This window comes from Theropithecus gelada, chromosome 2, assembly GCF_003255815.1.
Source record: "Theropithecus gelada isolate Dixy chromosome 2, Tgel_1.0, whole genome shotgun sequence".
Lineage (NCBI taxonomy): Eukaryota > Metazoa > Chordata > Mammalia > Primates > Cercopithecidae > Theropithecus > Theropithecus gelada.
In genome coordinates, this window is record NC_037669.1 from 104253591 (window position 1) to 104273544 (window position 19954).

General features: G+C 45.0%; 1 protein-coding gene across 4 annotated transcripts in view; it reads left to right on the forward strand.

The window, feature by feature from the left end:
* The window catches only part of DGKG (diacylglycerol kinase gamma), a 214335-nt gene that overhangs the window by 177563 nt on the left and 16818 nt on the right, over positions 1-19954 (forward strand). For all 4 annotated transcript variants that reach the window (XM_025375538.1, XM_025375539.1, XM_025375541.1 and 1 more), the window contains one exon: positions 19011-19131. In XM_025375538.1, coding sequence (XP_025231323.1) covers positions 19011-19131 — 121 coding nt within the window. The remainder of the gene's footprint in view (positions 1-19010; positions 19132-19954) is intronic.

Consider the following 19954-nt stretch of genomic DNA (forward strand, 5'->3'; position numbering starts at 1 on the left):
AGAAAGAGTAGAGTTCCTGCCAAACTCCAGCCCAGCCTTTGTAGTAGCACATTAAACTTATATTACCAATTGTACCTACTATCTCCTTTCCTAGACCTTCCAGATTCCAAGGATGGAGGCTGGGTGTTATTAATCTTTGTATCCCCAGTGCCTGGCCTCAAGTAGTTGCCCTACCCCCTCCAAAAAAGGCTTTTAGCTCATGAGAAGCATATGGAATTTGCTATTTTTTAGTTTTTGTAACAACAATAAGAATAGTGAGAAACAGTCTCTTGTATTTCTATTTCATTTTGGCTTGAAAATAATTTTGCATGTATTCACTTAGTGTAATCCTAACCAGAAACCCATGAGCAAGGATATATCCAGCCTCCTTCATATTCCTATTTCATAGTTGGGGAAAATCAAAGGCCCAGAGAAAGGGTAGGATTTATACAATTTACATCCAGTGGTGGCATCAGAACCAAGATTCAAGCCCATGACTCCTAGCCTAGCCCAAACGGCTAGTGTTTAGAAAATGTGTTAGGGAGCCTACTGTGTGTCTTGCATAAGCCCCGCACTCAGGAAATAGTAAGTATTTAATCCCAGTCTGAGGAGAGGCTCCACAACTACTTGTTGAAATTCTGCTCCCTCTGCAAGGCCTACCTAATGACCATCTCCCTGCTGGAAGCGAGCCCAGCCTGTGAATTCCCTGAGCACTTAATTTTGCCTTCTATCTCGTCAGTACACTAATCGGAAGTTGGCCTGTGTCAGGGGCATGTGTGTTCTCATCATATGTTTTCCCTGCCACTACCTGGAAAATGAGGATCATGTGTTTTTTATCTTTGTGTCCCCTTCAAGGCCTTCTACCCTGCCTGATGCACATATGTTCTACAGAAACATTTGTTGGAAGAGGGCAGAGAGGGTAAGGAATCTTGCCTCTGGTTTGCCAGTGGGCAGTAGATTCTGGAGCAGCACAGGAACAGGCACTTAGTGGAAAAGTCTTAAGAAAAAAAATCTTAGAGTTACATGTGAGTATTTTTGAGGCTGAGAATTCAATTTCATGGAGCTATTATAAACTCATTTGGTAAGTAAGATGTGCTGGCCATCTTTAAATAGGTAATTCAAATATAGCTTAGAGGACTTGCAAGTGAGAGAGGGTAGAGTAGGTACTCACCATTGAACTAGAATTCAGAAGACCCAGAGCTTCTCACCACCAGCCATGGATTCGATGAGCCGCTGGACATCTCCAGCCTCCATTTCAATGCTTACAAGATGGAAACAAGTATGGTCTCCCTCCCTCAGCCTTGTTTTGAGGGTTAAAAGAGATCATCCATGTAGGAACTCAGCAGAGTGCCTGGAACTTGGTGAGCACTTGGTCAGCAGTAATCAGAATTATTGTTAGGTGTGGGGGAAGGTATTTAGAATATTATAAGAAAGGGGCCAAATTTAGAATTTCACTCTCTTGACTACGGCTTCAGGATTTGATCTATAGATTTTAAATTGCCTGTGGCTCTAACAACCTGTAATTCTAGGGTTGTGTATTGGCTCTGTGCCTACACGTTTGGCTGTTGTTGCCCATGTGGAGTTCCACCTGAGCTGGCTGTCCAGTGGAGCAAGGGGAGGGAGAGGGTGCCCAGTCTTGGATCCTGGGGAAGCACCAAGGGCATGGCACAAGGCTGGGTCGGTCCCCCTGGGGTTGAGGAGCAAAGTCCTGGGGAGCTATGCCATTGTTTCTCTCTGGCCCCAGCCTAAAATATAAAGGCAGAGGCTTCCTGCATATTTTCTCAGCCTCTTCACTGATCCTCATACCCGCTCCTATCCAGCCTTCAGTTTCAAGCCAGCGGTGGTCTTGAGCCTGTGTTATCCACACCTGGCCCCTCTGGCTGTCTGATATTAAAGCAACTTTCCTCTCAGTGATTTCTTGGTCAATCCTATTTGAACTGCAAATGGTGTGTCCTATAAAAGGTTTTATTTTATTTATTTTATTTTATTTTATATTTTATTTTATTGTTTTGAGACGTAGTTTCTCTCTTTTTGCCCAGGCTGGAGTATAATGGCGCAGTCTCGGCTCACTGCAACCTCTGCCTCCCAGATTCAAGTGTTTCTTCTGCCTGAGCCTCCCAAGTAGCTGGGATTACAGGCTTCCGCCGCCATGCCTGGCTAATTTTTGTATTTTTAGTAAAGACTGGGTTTTTGCCACGTTGGCCAGACTGGCTTCAAACTCCTGACCTCAGGTGATCTGCCTGCCTCAGCCTCCAAAAGTGCTGGGATTACAGGTGTGAGCCACTGCGCCCAGCCCCTAGAGAAGGTTATAAATGGGTAGCGCAAAATCTCCCAGGATCTCACTAGATAATACTTTGTGCAATTCTTGGTAAACAAAGACAGGGAGACAGATACCCTCGGTAGTGTTTACTTTGAGTCATTTTCCCAGCAGTGGAGACAGGCTTCCTGTCAGTTTATTCAACACATACTTAACAAAGCCCCCACCAAGTGCCAGGCACCATGGTACAATGGCGAACAAAACCAAAAACAAACATAGTCTTTATAGCCATTGGGAGTGGGGGAGCCAGGCCTCAATAAAATAATCCCATAGACAGGCATATAATTAGGAACTGTGCTAAGTGCTAAGAATTGCTTAGCTACCCAGAAAGAACCCAAGCAAGGCCAGCAAGCCAGTGTGTAGCTCATGTGGCCTCACTAGCCTGCACTCAAACCAACTGAGCAGAGCAGGCACAAGCACTCTTCAGGCAAATATGTGCAGTCATCAGATCTGCCCTCCTAGATGTGGACAATTTACCTGGGAAGGGCAATACCTTGGCTCTGCTACTTTGCAAGCACATATGGTTCAATCTGTCTGTGCACTGTACCTGTGTGGATTCTCACTAATTGTATGGATTATGCTCTGAATCCCAAAGCAAGGGAATGGGATGCCATCCAGCCATCTCAGATTCATACTCCCAGGTGAGGAACTAGAGATCAGTTGAGACACCAAAATAATCGTGAGCACGAGTTCACTGTTTCTCATGGCTTTCTTTTCACCTTTATGAAGCCGTACCAGAATGTGGCCTCAGGGGCTCAGGAGCTGTCCAGGTCTGTAGATTCCCAATTTTCCCATTCAGTGGAGATTTGACAGTCACAGTGAGAAATGATCTGCCACCACTCCTCCGAGTTGAGAGAAAATAAAAATGTTCCTAAAAAGTTTGCATTTAACAGAGATCCTCTCTGGCCCAGGTCTCTCCTGTGGGCCGAGACAGAGCAAGGCAGGTAACCCCCAGAGAGCCCCAGAAGTACTATGGGTGTGTGCACTGGGACTCTTCTCAGCTCTGGGAAGTAACCATGGCAACATATATGTCATTCCCGTTCAACATTTGCAGGCCTACAGAGACGCTGTTTTGCTTTTCATAGGAATTCACAGCTTTGTCATTTAGTCCTTCAAGCAGCCCACGTTGAAATCAACATGCCCCAAACTAGTCATTATCTTCCCCATCTTTACACATCCTTCCCCCTTCTAAAAACACTGCCTCTTCCCGTACCCATGTTCCCTGCCTTATTGATGTCTCACCTGTTGCCCAAGCTGGAGACCCAGAGTCACGTGTTTCCCTTCACGGCTGGCTTGAGGAACTCTCATATAATTATTTATTTACATGGTGTTTCTCCCATCAGACTGTGAGGCCCCCAGGAGGCCCCAGATGTCATAAACCCTTCTGTATCCCTGTGCCTTGCAGAGTCTCGGAGGCCTCGAAAGGGCTTGTTAATATTGGTTGACCAAATGCACCCAGTCAGGAGAACATGGAGCAGTGAGTTAGGGAATTGTTTTTGAGTTGGTCTCTCAGCAAGAATGACTTTGTGTGAGTGATGCTGGCATGCGCTGTGCCAGAGCCCCTCTGCCAGCATGCACCTGTACTGGAGCTCGGGAGGCCAGCCTCCAATTCTCACTCTTCCTTCCTCTCAAGCCCATTTCTATTCCGAGCTGACTCAACATCAGAGAGTAGCTGTGGTCTGTTTCCATAGACTTCTCATGGCATCTGATGGGATCTGCCTTGCTAGACTCTGCGGGGTTAGGCCAGGTATGTTTTTGCAGCTTCCAAATGCCGGCCATTCAACGTGGTTCTCAGATGCCTGTTTCTATAGAAACTATGATGTTTTCTATGTAATATTGAAATCCCAGAATCACAGGCTGCCTAGAAATGTAGATATTATTTTGTTCCCTGGATAAGGAAAGTGAGTACCAGCAAGGTGAAGTGGCTTGCCCTTGGCCAAACCCAGATAGAAATGCAGACCTTCTGGCTCACACAGACCAATCCTCAGTCCTCTACAGCTGGGGTTGGCAAACCTTTTCTGTAAAGGGCCATGTTGTAACTATTAAAATAATTAGGCTGTGTGCATTATACAGTCTCTGATGCAACTACTCAGCTCTGTCCACTTAGCATGAAAACCACCATATGCAATATTTAAATGAACAGGCATGGCTGTGTTCTGATAAAACTTTATTTACAAAAGCAAACAGTAGGTTGGATTTGATCCTCAAACCATGGTTAGTCAATCCCTGCGCTAGAACACCATGTGGTCCATGAACCAGGAGCCCTGGCCTTGCATGGGTGTGTGTCAGAAGCGCAGACTCTCAAGTCCCACACCAGGCCTGCTGAAGCAGAATCTGCATTTCAACAAGATCTGCTGGCGATCACACGTACACTGAAGTTTTTGAGAAGCACTGCATTGGTAGGTCTTGTTTCTCCTCCAAAAAATACCAAGAATAAACTTCATAAATTAGAAAAAGGAAGCCCAGGGAGGTTAATTGATCTATCAAAGGTCACACTAATTGGTGCATCTGGTACTGGACCCAAGTCCTAGTATTCCAAACGTACAATTCTTTCTACAAACCCCAGAGTAACCACCCCAACCCCACCCCAGCCTCCCAGTTTCTGGCTGGTCCTGACCCAACTCAAATTCACTGGAAATTCAAGTGAAGCAATCATTCACTCTTTCTCAGCTGATGTCTGAATGAGGAAGACTCTGACTCCAGCTGTGTCTCCTCCCCTCTCCCACTCCCTTCTCCAAGACCTGGGAGGGCCTGGAGAGGTGGAAATGTGCCTCAGGAGGCTGCTCAGCATCTGCAGAGGAAAAACTTGCTCACACAGGTTCGAGCTGGAGTTGAACTCCAACTGAATTCCTGCCTCAGGAGGTTTGCTGCTCAAAATAGAACCACAGAACCAAGGAACCTTTCACTTTTCACATACAGAAGAAAATTCTAGGCTAGGCTCTTTGGCAGGACTAGACACCTTAGTTTTTCCCTCTTGCGCTTGCCCATCTTGACCCCCAAACTGGTCTCTGTTCCCCTGCAGAAATTCATAGACCATTTAATATTGGGCACCACCTAAGATCCATCCCACAGCAAAAGTCCATCCTGGCCACACGCTCTGCACAGCCTGAATGTTGGTATTCTCTTTGGTCTGTTTCTATTTGGTGCAAGAAGTGTTTTTCTTAGTGAGTTGGGCTTCTGTAACAGAATACCATGGACTGTGTGGTTTAAACTACAGAAATTGATCTCCCACAGTTCTGGAGGCTGGGAAGTCCAAGATCAAGCCACAAGCACACTTGGTTCCTGGTGAGAGTCCTCTTCCTGGTTTGCAGATGGACACTTCCTGCTGTATCCTCGTGTGGAGAGATCATCTCTCCCAATCTCTTCTTATAAAGGAACTAATCACCTTAAGGACTCCCCCTAACTAAGGACTCCACCCTCATAATATGGTTATGTTCCTAAGGCCCCACCTCCAAATACCATCATATTGGAAATTAGGGCTCCAACATATGAATATGGAGGGAGGGGAACACAAACATTCAGTCCATAGCAGTGTTTAATCTTCTTAATCAGCAAATATATGTTGGGCTGTTATTTATTGAATACCTACTTATGGGACAAAGCCATTGCATAATTATTTAATCCATTTTGTCTCAGGACATAATTGAAGCTCAGTGGGATTAAGTAACTGGGCCAAAATCACATAGATAACACATGATAGAGCTTGAACTCAAACCCATCTTCAAGTATCTAAGGTGCTCCAAGTCTGCAGAGGAGGGGACAAAAATGCAATGTGGTCCAGGCCTCAAGTAGTTGACAATCTACTATTTATATGTAAGAAATATCTGTAGAACAATCATGTTAATATTGGCATAATGGGCAAGCACCATGGAATGGAAGACACGAGTTTGTAAGAGTGTGGGAGGTGGCCGAGTGTGGTGGCTCACGCCTGTAATCCCAGCACTTTGGGAGGCCAAGACAGGCAGATCAAGAGGTCAGGAGCTCGAGACCATCCTGGCTAACATGGTGAAACCCCGTCTCTACTAAAAATACAAAAAAATGAGCCAGGCATGGTGGCGGGCACCTATAGTCCCAGCTACGTGGGAGGCTGAGGCAGGAGAATGGCATGAACCCGGGAGGCGGAGCTTGCAGTGAGCCAAGATTGTGCTACTGCACTCCAGCCTGGGTGACAGAGCGAGACTCTGTCTCAAAAAAAAAAAAGAGTGTGGGAGGCAAGGAGGCCTCCCCTTCAGAACATGTGCCCCAGCTGCCCAGCACCATGCAATGCACCTAGTAGGTGATCAACAAATGTTTGATGAACAAATGAATGAACAAGATGAAATGCATGTGTGTTAGTCCTGGCAGCTCGAAACGATTTGAAAAGACAATGAGTAAAAGAAAGGCAACATGGGTTGGGCACTGAAACACAGAAGGAGCAAAGCAAAGACTGGAAGATGGAGACCATTCATGTAGTTTGAACATGATCCTTTGAATAATAAGAAGAGATGAAGGTTTTTCAGCCAGGAGCAATAGGATCTGAGAGTCACGTGCAGTTTGGATTAGAAGGAAGGGAAAGAACCTGGTGGCAACAAGGCAAGGAAGGGAAAGAACCTGGTGGCAACGAGGCCAGTGAGGAGACTAATGCAGAATGCGGGCTTCCAGCTCCAGGACCTCAAATTGAGAGTTAGTAGCCCGAAGGGAAGAATGGACAGAGCCAACAGTAAGTAAGGGGTGGACAGAGGACACTGCCACACAGGTGATTCCTCCCTCCCCACAAACCACCCAGCAGGACCCCTGCTCCTTCTCCCAACAAGCTCAGCCTCTTCCTGCCTGCCTCCACACTCAAACCTCTCCCCATCAACAGGGGCTTCTGTTAGCAGAACAGAGACATCGGCAGAGACCTTTGCCCCTGAGCACCTCTAGCGTGAGGCCGGCGCCCATCTCTTTTCATCTTCAGGTCTATTCATCCAGCATGTGTTAAGTACTTACTTGGATCTAGCACTAGATGCCAGGAATATTTTGCATTCATCATTTCATTTTAATCCCCTACAGCACCCCTGAGGAATACTTTATAGATTAGAAAAACAAGGCCCAGGGAGGTTAACTGACCTATCCAAGACTGTGTTAGCTGGTGGATCTGGGACTAGAGCCCAAATCCTAGTATTCCAAACATAGGATTCTTTCCACACACACCCAACGCCCTCCCACACCTCCCCCTTTCTGGCCAACCCTGACCCAACCACCAGAAAAAGGCCCTCCCTGTCGTGCCCTTCCTCCAACTTTGCCTTTCTGGAGAATCTGAGATGATCTTAGGGAATGTGATTAGTTCCTTTATAAGATCTTTCTAAGATGATCTCTCAATAGTAGGTGCTGTAGGCAGCCCGTTGAGCTGTGATTAGTTTGGCCAATGCAGATCTCTGGAATGTACCTTATATATGCCACGCCTGAGAATCAGGATTGATTTAAGCTGGAAAATCTTACCACTAATTGATTTATTTTATTATATACAGTGTACCCTGAATGAGATTCCTGAGCTCAGTGGGTAAAGTAATGCCAGATACTATGGCAACTAGTATTTTACCTTCAAGCCGAAGCATTCAGCATTTCATTTAATAAGATCGTGTAGCCAAGGTTTCCCTAAGAGGAGATGAGAAGAGGCTCACCCCCACCCAAGCTCACCTCCCTGCCTTCAGACACCCTGTCACTCCAAGGTACTTTGTCTCTGCCTTGCGTCCTTTCAAATGAGCTTATTTTTTGAATCGGGCCTTGGTTTGAATTCCAGCTTTACGGTATGCCAGCTCTCTGATATTAGGCAAGTTTCTTAGCCTCTGAGCCTGAAGGACTTGTTGTTGTTGTTGTTTATGTTGGGATAGTAGTTTTTAACGGAGTTGCCACGAGGATTGAAAGAAAAACCTTTGTTGGATGCAGAGTTTCCAACATTTTTCTCCCATTCTGTAAGCTGTCTGTTAACTCTGTTGATCATTTCTTTTGCTGTGCAGAAGCTCTTTAGTTTAATTAGATCCCATGTGTCAATTCCTGCTATTGTCCTTTGTAAAGGTCTAGGCTGTGGAGTCTGTGCCCAGCACTGGACCTCACTGGGACCACCAGATCAAGATTCCATAGCTCTGATGGCTCCCAGGCCTTAAAGGACATCCCCACCCTTGGCTTCTCTTAGGGCCGTGCTCATGTCAGACCCTTGCTTCAGAGCCATTGGGACATTCCCCACCATACAGCTCTGCCAGTGCACTGCCTCCCACTCTGAAGCACCTGACCCTCATGCACAGAGCTTTCAAAGCCCCAACATACAGCACCTTCATTGGAGCCCTGGGGAATCCCAGAAGATAAAGCCACACAGAATGGAGGACATATTTTTCCTGCCCCGCCCACCACATAAGCAGGTTTTCAGGAACCAACAACAATGGCCATTGTGTGCAGGCCCTCACACTTTCTCTTGCCTCAGTGTAGGGCTGTACTGAATGTTCCGTCTTCTGCACAGTGTGAGGACAGGTGAGGTCTCCTACCCGTCTGCCCTTGACTCAGACCATCAGGAAATCCAGCCTCCATCTTGGCTGAAAAAGTGCAAATAGACCTTAGGGATAGGATGCCTCCACCCTCAATTGGGGGAAACTGAGGCCCTGAGGAGGGAAGTGATTTTCCCAGGTCACACAAGTAGACAGAGCCAGAACAGACACAATTCCAGTCCTGCCTGCTGGGCCCACACGTCGTTTCTCCCTCAGGCTCTGCAGGCCCTCTCCCTGTCAGAAAGCAGTGGCTCTCCCTGCTTCTGCTTCCTACCTCTTCCCAATGGGATTATCCAGACTCAAAGACCACTCGATGCCCTCTGGCCACTTGTATGCTTTGATGGGGCTTACAGAGCCCTGAGAGGAGCAGAAACCCACAAACCAGTGTGACAAGGGCATGGCACAAAGGAGCGGGGTACCCAACTGGCCTAAGAGTATCCAACCCATGCCTTAAAGATGTCTAGAACCTGCTCTGCTCCCACCTTGCTCAGCCCAGGAACAAGAGAAGGCAACCAGGATGGTTGTGGGATTGTGTCACACACACACACATACACACACATACACACACACACACACACACAGCCACAGGGAAAGGAGGGGAGTTCATTTTCAAATAAAAGGGTGAGTTTCCCCCCTGTTTTGGAGTAAAAAGAAAAAAAGGAATAGAGATGCTTCACTTGCCAGAGGGCAAGTCACCCTAAATTCTCAAGGTCATAATATCTCTGCTCTTTACCGTCTCTCTGCCTTTCTCTTACTCAGAATCCTCCCCGCCCCTCCCTTCTCCTTTTTTTCACCTATCCTTCCCCTCCCTCCCTCTCATCTCCTTCTCTTCCTCCATAACCTTCTCTAAGTTACATGAATTACCATCTACAGAAGGCCATGCACTTACTGTGTGGCAAAGATGGAACTTCCTGAGGATATCCCTTTGTAAAGAAACATAAAATTGCAGTAAGAGCAAGTGTTTCTTGAGGGCCCTCTGTGTGCTGCTCTGATCCCATCCTAATCATACAAGGTATTTGAGGGCATCCCTTCTAAACTTCGAGACAACCCTGCCAGTGACTTATTGTATCTATTAATACATTTTCCAGATAAAAGGCAGACTCAGAAAAGTTAAGAGCCTTCTTCCAAGTGACAGGATCAGACCCAACTCTGTCCGAAGCTCATGCTGTTTCACAACCTGTCACGAGGGTACATTCTCTGTGCTGGGTTCATGGAAGACCAAGGAATAAGCCCTCTGCCTCTCTCTTTATGACAGGGTCAGTTTCTCTGGGGAAAGCATTAATCATAGAGTATTCTTCAGCTTAGTTATGGTTGGGATGCCTGAAGGCCTGGTGATTTGAGAGGCCAGGCGGGAACGTGGGAATGGAGATTGACCAGTTAGAGCTTTCCTTTCTTACTCATTGGTTTGTTCCTGGGGAACCCCAGTCCCCTTCCCCTGTAGAAGATCAGGAAACAGTCTTTCAGGATTCTTTCCATTTCCCCACCCCTAGGCCTTTTTCAGACTACATTGCCTTTGAGCTGTGCTTTAAAGCTCTTTTGCCAGGAGCAGTGTTTCATCTGTGCAGACCAGTCCAACTGGGAGGTTCAGAGGAGCTGAGCAGTGCCCAGCTTTGTTGAGCTTTGAGTGCCCGAGCCACCAAGGACACATGCCCATCTCCACGGAAATTTGGAGGCAGGAGAGGAGCCCGAGGACATGCCTGCCGCAGCCTTAGCGGGCTAAGTCTGCAAAGAGGCCTGCCAGCTCCCACGCACCTGTCTAGACTGTGGGGACTGAACCTGGCCCCACTGCAAGCAAAACTGGGCTTGTGTCCTTTCTTTCTGAGGAGGGTAAGAAGATCCCACACACACACAGCACTTGTCAGCTTCTCAGTAGCACAATGATAAGGGACGTGGCTTTTTATAGAACACCTTGATATTCTTTATCTCTTTTGTTCTCAGAATAACCCACGAAGTAGGGTTTATGATTATCCCTGTATGGGCAGAATTGTGTCCCCCAAAACTTCACGCATCAAAGAAGCCCTAACCCCCAGCACCTCAGAGTGTGACTGTATTTGGAGACAGAGCCTTAATGAGGTGATTAAGTTAAAATGAGTTTATTAGGGTGGGCCCTAATCCAGTCTGACTGGTGTCCTTATAAGAAGAGATTTGGACACACAGAGAAACACCAAGGGCCATATGCATGGAGGAACAGCCCTGTAAAGAGGCAGCCAGAGGGCAGCCAACTGCCAGCCAAAGGGAGGGGTCTCAGAGGAAACCCACCCTGCTGGCACTTTGACCTTGGACTTCCAGCCTCCAGAACTGTGAGAAAATACATTTCTGCCTTCTAAGCCCTCCAGCCTGTGGCTGCTTGTTTATGCAAGCCTGGTCAGACTAATGCAGCCCCTGTTTTCGAGATGTGAAAACAGGCTCAGAGACAACAAATGACTTACCCTAAATGACACAGCAATTAAGCCATTAGTCCCATCCTCAAGAACTTAGTGTAGAGTTTCCCAGCTTTTTTCTTTACCTCTGTGACTCCAGTTTTTCTATCAGCGGCCATGTATTAAGTAGTGACAAATTCCTGTTTGCATTTCTAATGAATCAGATGCATACCCCTGCCAGTCAGAGCTCAACATGAGCATTGGCTAACTACTGTTATCCACTGAACTGACAGGATTGCAGCCCAAACAATAGCACCTAACATCTTAGCATGCCAGTGCTGCTGTAACCCAGGTAAACGAACAGGGCCCACAGGTTTTATCACATGACACAGATGCTCTAAGGTATGGGGCAGGCTTCCTTGCCACTATGGCGGTATGGTTTAGAAACTCTGTTGGCTCCATACATAGTCAGGCGCCCTGCACCTCCTTTCAGGGTTGTTTGATTCCCCGGGCTGCTCCATGGCAGCCCCAAGACCTGAACCCTCATGTGCTGATGGAAGGGGAAGTGGAGTAGGAGTGGGATTGAGGGTAGCAAAGCATCCTCTTAAGCTAAGGATATCCCACACTTCTCAAAGGCACTGTAAAAGAAGAGCCCAAATCAGGACACCCAGAGATCCCCCTGCCTCTTAAATGACTGAATTTTCACTAATGCAAAAAAGCAACCAGGGGCCAGGTGCGGTGGCTCACACCTGTAATCCCAGCACTTTGGGAAGCCAAGGCGGGCAGATCACCTGAAATCAGGAGTTCAAGACCAGCCTGGCCAACATGGTGAAACCCCATCTCTGTAAAAATTAGCTGGGCATGATGGTGGGTGCCTGTAATCCCAGATACTCAGGAGGCTGAGGTGGCAGAATCTCTTGAACCTGGGAGGCAGAGGTTGTGGTGAGCCGAGATCATGCCATTGCACTCCAGCCTGGGCGACAGAGCAAGACTCCATCTCAGAAAAAAAAAAAAAAAAGAAAGAAAGAAAAGAAAAGAAAAAAGCAACTAGGATGAGAATGGACAGAAAAATTATGCAATAAAGGAGAGAAGCAAAAACCAGGCTGGGTAGAAATTGACTGTTATATGCAGATTACATGAGTTAATTCATGGAAAACCTGTTACCCAGTACAATCTGGGCAAGTGCAGTCAGGTTTCTATATTCATGGGTTCTGCATTTGTGGCTTTAAGCAACAGCAGATCAAAGGTTTTTTTTTCCTAAATGGATGGTTATGCCTGTACTGAACACGTGTAGACGTTTTTTCTTGTCACTATTCTCTAAACAATACAGTATAACAACCGTTTACAGAGCATTTGCATTGTATTAGGTATTATACGTAATCCAGAGATGATTTAAAGTAACAGGAGCATGTGCACTGGTTATATGCAAATACTGCACTATTTTATATCGGGGACTTGAGCATCTGTTTTGGTATTTGCAGGGGTCCTAAAACCAATCCCCCATTGATAACCGCAGGCAACTATAGTTATTATTATTATTATTATCGATTATTATCTCTTTTCTTCTTCTAGCCAAACTTGTCAAAGTCTTTGGCTCTCAAGCATCTATATTATTCAGTTTATTCAACAAACATATATCAAGAGCCTTCTATATGCCAAAGGCTGGTCTAGTTGCTAGAGATACACAGATAAACAAAACAAGAACACAGTCCTGCAATGGAGTTGAGAGAGTGATACGTACAGAGCCAGTTGTTGGGTGAGATCCACTATCTAAGCACAGAAGAAGGAACTACTATCATGGTGCCTGGGGCATCCCAGGAGGCTAAACAGGAGTTGTCCAAGCAGAGGGATATTTGCACACCTAGCTAAGGAATTTGAACATTGTTTTTGTTTTTTGTTTCTATTGTTTGTTTTGGCTTCCAGATGTTCCCAAAGAAAGACTGGACATGTCAGATGTGCCCCAGAGTGTTCTGCTAGCCTTTACTCATCCGTATTAAGCTCATCTGGAGTTCTGACCTTTACAGGAAGCGTAAAACTATGAGGAACATTGAAGATTTAAGAAAATGTTTGTAGCCTTAATATTATGGCCTAGGGACTCTTGTACACAGCTCTAACAAGGTAGATAGACTGACCATTGGGAGTCGTCAGGGTGAACGTGGAGAAAAAGGAAAGTGAAACTAATGTATTTTGAGTGCCCACTCTGTGCCAGCCACTTTCACATACAGGTCTGCCATTTAAATCTCATAACCCCATTTTGAGGTCAATATTATTATTTCAAATTTTCCATTGAAATAGCAATAGATCAAAGCAGTCATGAAATAACTTGTTGACATTCTTCTTCACTCCAACTTCTGTATATATTTTGGGCAATTTTATTGCCTAAGGCCCAAGTTCTCAAACTTAAGCATGCCTCAGAATCTTCCAGAGGGCTTGTCAGAACACAGACTGCTGGGCCCAAACTCCAGACTGCCTGATTGGGTAGGTCTGGGGTGTGGCCTAAGAATTTGCATTTCTATCAAGTTCCCAGGTGATGCTGAGGCTGCTGGTCCAGAACTAGACTTTGAGAACTACTGACCAATGGGAATGATCCACCCAATAACTTAGCCCAGCGGTTCCCAAACTGTGCTGCATTTTTCAATCACCTGGAAATACTTAAAAACAAAGACTGATGCCTAGCTCCTATGCTCACACGTTCTGATTTAATTGGTATAGGGTGCAACCTGGTATTGTTGATTTTAAAAGCTCCCTAGGTCATTGTAACACTCAGCAAAGTTTAGGAACCACTGGCCTAGCCTCATTTCTCCTTGACTCTAATCCCACCCTCCACCATCCATTTCAGCTGCCCACCACTGGGACTACAGGTGGAATTTGTCATCAGCTAGTGCTGTTCACAGCTCCTCTCCCCAACCCTCTCTTTCACTGTCTCAGAACAGCTGTTTCTAGAACTCCTTAAGTCTCTTACTCACCTTCTCCCTTTTCATTCAGTCCATCTCCTTTCCTATTCAACCTAGACCCTGTGGCACAGTAATTACTGCAGCCATCTCCTGCCCACAGCCAATATCATCAATGCCCTTGTCTTCCTTGTTCTTTCTTTGACTATATCTACCTGGGAGAGTTTGAGGAGGAGCATCTAAGTCAAACTGCAGGCACAGGAATTTGAAGTTCCTTTTAAACTTCTGGAAGTTGATGACACTTGACCTGAGTTTTGATAGATAAATGAAAGTGGGAGAAAGCATATGTAGAGTATATTTAAAAGCACAGAGGAGGAAACAGTAGGGTTTGCCTGGGGAATGACATGTTGTGTGTGTCTGCAGCAGGCATCTAGTCCCACAAAGACAGGAAGTAAACTGCAGAGGCAGCCCCTTGCCAGATGGAAATTGGACCTTGGGCATTAAACCGGAGAGTGTGAGCATTATTTTTATAACTGTGAAGAGCAGTTGATATCTTTTTCTACATCACTTTTGTTATAACATTAATGCATACTTATGGAAAATAAGAAATACCAAAAAGCATAAAGAAGAAAATAATAATTACCTTTCATTTAATTACCCAGAACTCACCACCGTTAAGATTTTGTTGGGATTTGTCCTTTTCTTTTATGCATATTCTTACCTAGTTGAAAGAACGCTATACAAGTAAGTTTACATCTTGCCTTCACACTTAACATTTTAACATAAACAATATTTAATGTTATTGAAACTTCGTAAATATTTTAATGTCAGCAAAAAAATTTCATCACATAGATACCGTATCACTTATTTAACTATTCCCATACAGGAAGAAATGGGGGCAGGGAGATTTCCTGTTGCAAATGATGCCTCAATGTACATATTTGTATGAAGTTAGTTTCTATCAGTGATTTTCATGATCAATACCAAGAAAGAAATTAATGGATCAAGCAGTAAGGAAGTTTTATACTCAGTAAAATTGGCCAAATTGTTTCCTTCCTACCAGTTTACGTTTTCAGTGTGAAAGTATGCACACTGCATATTCCCTTCTCCAGCATTTGGTGTTTTCTGTTTGTTTGTTTGTTTGAGACAGAGTCTTGCTCTGTCGCCCAGGCTGGAGTGCAGTGGTGCGATCTTGGCTCACTGCAATATCTGCCTCCCGGGTTCAAGCGATTCTCCTGTCTCAGCCTCCCAAATAGCTGGGATTACAGGCACCCACCACCACACCCGGCTTATTATTTTTTATTTTTATTTTTTTGCATTTTTGGTAGAGACAGGGTTTCACCATATTGGCCAAGCTAGTCTTGAACTCCTGACCTCAGATGATCTGCCTGCCTTGGCCTCCCAAAGTGCTGGGATTACAGGCGGGAGCCACCGCGCCCGGCCAGCCCTTGGTATTATAACGGGTGCCACTGAGGACTTTTCATATGTGGATGACATAATCAGATTTGCATTTCCTGGAGGCTGAACTGAATGGGCCAGATTGGAACCCCTACTGTCATCCTTGCTTTTCCTCCCTTGCCTCCACATTCTCCTTTTTCTATTTTCCCATTTGTTATCATCCTCTTTACTTGGAGCGCTTATATTATGTGTTCACTACACGCAAAACACTGTACAAGGCTTTGCTACCAAGAAATAAATAAGAGCAGCACTGAAAGTCCTAGCTCTATGGATGCGACAAGCTCATGCTGGCCCAGAGACCCTCTTCCTCTAGCTCTGGCCAAAAAGAGTCTCTGGACAGTAATTCTCCTGAGGAAATAATACATTTTATATTTCACAATGAAATTGCCAAGTGGGTTTATTGCTTAATTATTTTTTTTTTCTTCATCCTGTGACCTTCCAGCCCCACCCATGATCATCCCTGTGCCTGGAATGTCCTTCTTCCTTCCTCTTTTCAACCCAAAAATTACCTTGGTGCTCATTCAACCTTCAAGACCTCTTTTAGAGCTCTGGAACACCTGCCTTCTGTACCTTGCCCCAGCAGAATCAGTCACTCAGGTTTCCTTGATCCTGCAGTCCAATTACAGCATTTTCTACACCTAACTTGGTTTCTCCCTCTTGGCTAAGAGCCCTTCAACAATAGAACATTTTGCATCCCAACTCTTACAAGACAGTGTCTGGCACCGAGTTGTTACTCAGTAACTGTTGAATGAATGAGTGAGTGAGTGAATGAATTCCTGTTTCACTAAGGTGCATGCATACACATTCCATCTTAAATACTAGTGAGTTGAAGAGTGTAAAGGCAATATGGAGATGACATGAATTGCCAACATCACACCCTGAATCATTGATGCTTAAGGTAAAACAGACACCCGGTATACCAGATGTCTCAATCTAAACATTAATTGTTCTGTGTGCCTAGACACTGACTTGCATTCTGTTCTCTTTCATTTTAACTCCAAATTTAAGTTGTACCTGAGTTTCTCTGTGATAGAGGAAGTAAAGGGGATTAAGTGATACCAGAATTTCCCAAAATACATTCCTAAAAAATGGAAGCTGTGGGTTGTTCATAGGCATCACACACAAGAAAAGGGTCTTGTGGTCTTATAACTTTGGGAAACAATGTTACATAGATTTCTTTACCTCAAGACTTCTCTGTAGGCATTCTCGGAAGTAGAAGGAAAGATCAGTTAGGCAATGGTAGAGAAGTAAAAGAGCAATCAGGTCTTGCCTCAGTTGTAGTCATCCCAGCCTCTCTCTGCCAGGGAAAACTCAAAGGCAGGATGGCAAACAGTATGCCAAGATCCTAGCCCCTTTCCCTACAAATCTCCTCAGTCCCACATCTGTGTAAGCCCCTGCCCCCACCCACCCACCATGCTGATGAGATCAGCCTTCATTACTTCTCTTCTAGAGCCAGGAAGCAAGGTAATGTGTGGGAAGTGATAGCTGCAAGGTAATGTGTGGGAAGTGATAACAACTTTGGAGTTAAAGCCATTCAATGGGAAAATTTGTTAAAAGACCAAGACATTGTAAAGCTGAAACACTTGAGTCTATTAAGTTCCCTGCTTCTTAGAACATTTTGTTACCAGGGAATGTTTTAAGGAGGGAAAACATTGAACTATCACAGCACCATCAGATACCAAAGCCTGGTACAAAGAACAACATTTTACAAGACATCTGTCTCTGCCACTCAAGAGACTTCTGAAAAGTTCTGCTTCTCTTTTCTCCCCCTCTCTCCTAGCCCAACATCAAACCTCAACCCCCCTCACCCCTAGACATACTCTATACCTTTCTCTCCTCCTCCCTGTTTTCTTCTCCATCCTCCTTCTCTCTCTACCTTACACACACACACACAAAAACACACACACGCACATTCATAGCCCATGTTTTCACAGACACTATTGGAATGACACAGTGAGCTAGACCATCCAACGTTATTCAACCCTCTTTGGTAAGAAGGAGGCTAATTAAGTGACTAGAGGTTTAGACATTCACTGTTTAATAGGTCCAAACTCCAGAGAGCCTGGAGCATTCTCCTAAACAAACATTACCCTTTCGTGGATTCTTATTCCAAGTCCAAGTGAGATGGAGTGTTTAAGGAGAAACAGTATCTTTTCACAAACATGAAGAAAGGAGTATGAGGGGAGAATGTGATTGTCAACAGAGGTAGAGGGGAAAAGCTATGTGCCTGTCACAGAAAGACTGATGCAAGCCGTGTATCTGTTGGCAGCTAATGTCCATTAGTGATCGTCAGTAATTTAGACTAGCAATGTTAACACATTTGTGGTCAGCCCAATGGTTTGTTTAACTGTCTTCACTAGGAATACATCCGTCAAGAGACTGTTTTTTAAACAATAGTTAGCCTTCTAAACAAGAGTAACGACAAACTCAAATATCTCCTTGCCAATCTTAACACTGTTATACTATACCAGGAGGCACTTTACAAGATAGAAGCCACCTGTTAAATAAGCAACAGCATTAACATAGACACAGTTTTCTAGTTTGTAGATATTAAGGGGATGTTAGTGATTAGCCACAACTTATGAGAAAGCTACTTTTGTCTTGGTAGGCAGAGGAATGGAAGCTTTTTAAAAATCTGCCTTTTTATTTTGCTTCTGTTTTAAGTAAATGAAAGTTGTGCTGGAAAAGCGAGTTTTGAGCCCAACATCAAACATTAATGCTGCTATTGCTTTCACAAGAAACTGCGGAGCCACCATCCAAGCCTCAGCAATGCTGAAGAAAAGGACCTCATCTAAGTTCTGAATGAGAAGCAAATCCTACTGTGGGAGACCATTGGTCCTGAGTGACTCTGAGCCTGAGCCTCCAACTTCCTGCCCCTCCTTTTCTACTGTGGGCTCACAGACTCTGATGTTGGTGAAATGTTCTTTTCCTTGGCTTAGATTAGGCACCTGGTGTCCTGAAAGAGGTCACTGGTTTTCTTGAGGATATCCAAGGAGGTTGGCTCACCAGTGACTTACCACAGGCCAAATTTGAGGTTAATTAACCATCAGTCGTTGTCAGTGGGGCCAAATGTTATTCAGACATTCAGAGAAAAGAGACTTGGTCCAGCTTTGGGTAATGGCCCTCATCAACATTCCTTCCTATCCTAGTTCCAAACCAATATATCTTTAGCTGCACTGGGAGGTTGAAAATGATCAGAAATAGCTGGTTTGTCATTTATGTCACTCTACATTTGAAGAGGCTTCTTGATATGGTAACCTATTTATTGGATATATATGATATCTGAATCAAAATCTTTTTTCACTAAAACTGACCATCTCCTCATGAAAAGGTACATTTATTGATCTTTGGGGAAACACCCTATTCAGAGTGAGTATGAAAAAGGTGTTTGGTGGGAGATGAAGGGATACAGACATTAGCCATCTGGGGACCAGACTTTCTGGCCAGAACTTATCTGAGGAACAGAGAGATGTATATGCACTACTTTTGCTGTCTCACTTTGCAGACCTCAGTGACCAACTCCTTGAAGTGGTGGGGCTAGAAGGAGCCATGGAGATGGGGCAGATCTACACCGGCCTGAAGAGTGCAGGCAGGAGGCTGGCCCAGTGCTCCTCTGTCACCATCAGGTATGCCTCTTTGTCACCTAACAGCCTCTGCGTCTCCCCATCTCCCTACACATTCGTGCAGACAACTAAGAAGCCATCTTTGGATTTTAGGGCAGGGAGAGTGCAGCACAAAAGCTTGATGATGTTTGTAAAGAACATCTTTGTAGACCATTTCCCAAACAGGATGTAATGCGCCCATCTAAAACATCAACTGGAGGACCCGCCACAACCAGTTTGCTGTTCTATTAAACTGATCTGGTGAAGTTCTCTAAACAGGAGTATAAGATTAAATGGTCCAGAGACCAAAGGTCCAACTCCTTGGCGTTTTTATATTTGCAAATTAAAATGTTAGATAGATGGCAGAGGGATGCCAGAGGGAACACTCTGATGAAAAAACGATGTCTCTGCTCTGCTCTGCTCTTTCTCAGACAGTGACCTGAGAAATGCTATTTCCTATATGTCTTTGTATGCTAAGCCATCAACATCAGCAAAACTGGCACAATTGACAGAGAGGATGACAACTCTAGGATACAGACCACACAGGTTAGCCACTGCAGGCTCCTGGAAGAGATGACGTCTAATCGAGAGGATCCTCTGATTTCAGTTGCCTCTGATTAATCAATGCAGCTCATCACACTTTGTCTGAGATTCTTCTCCCACCTGATTATGTCAGAAGTCTTTATTCCTTTCCTTTTTCACTGAATTACTATGGACCAAATCTATTAACACGCCTTGGGGATCACCTAGAGGAGTCCACAGGATGCTGGGTTTCCCAAAGGTATTTGACCACAGAATTCTTTTCTCCCATGGGCAAGTATTATCAGAGCACATTGGAAGAAACTCT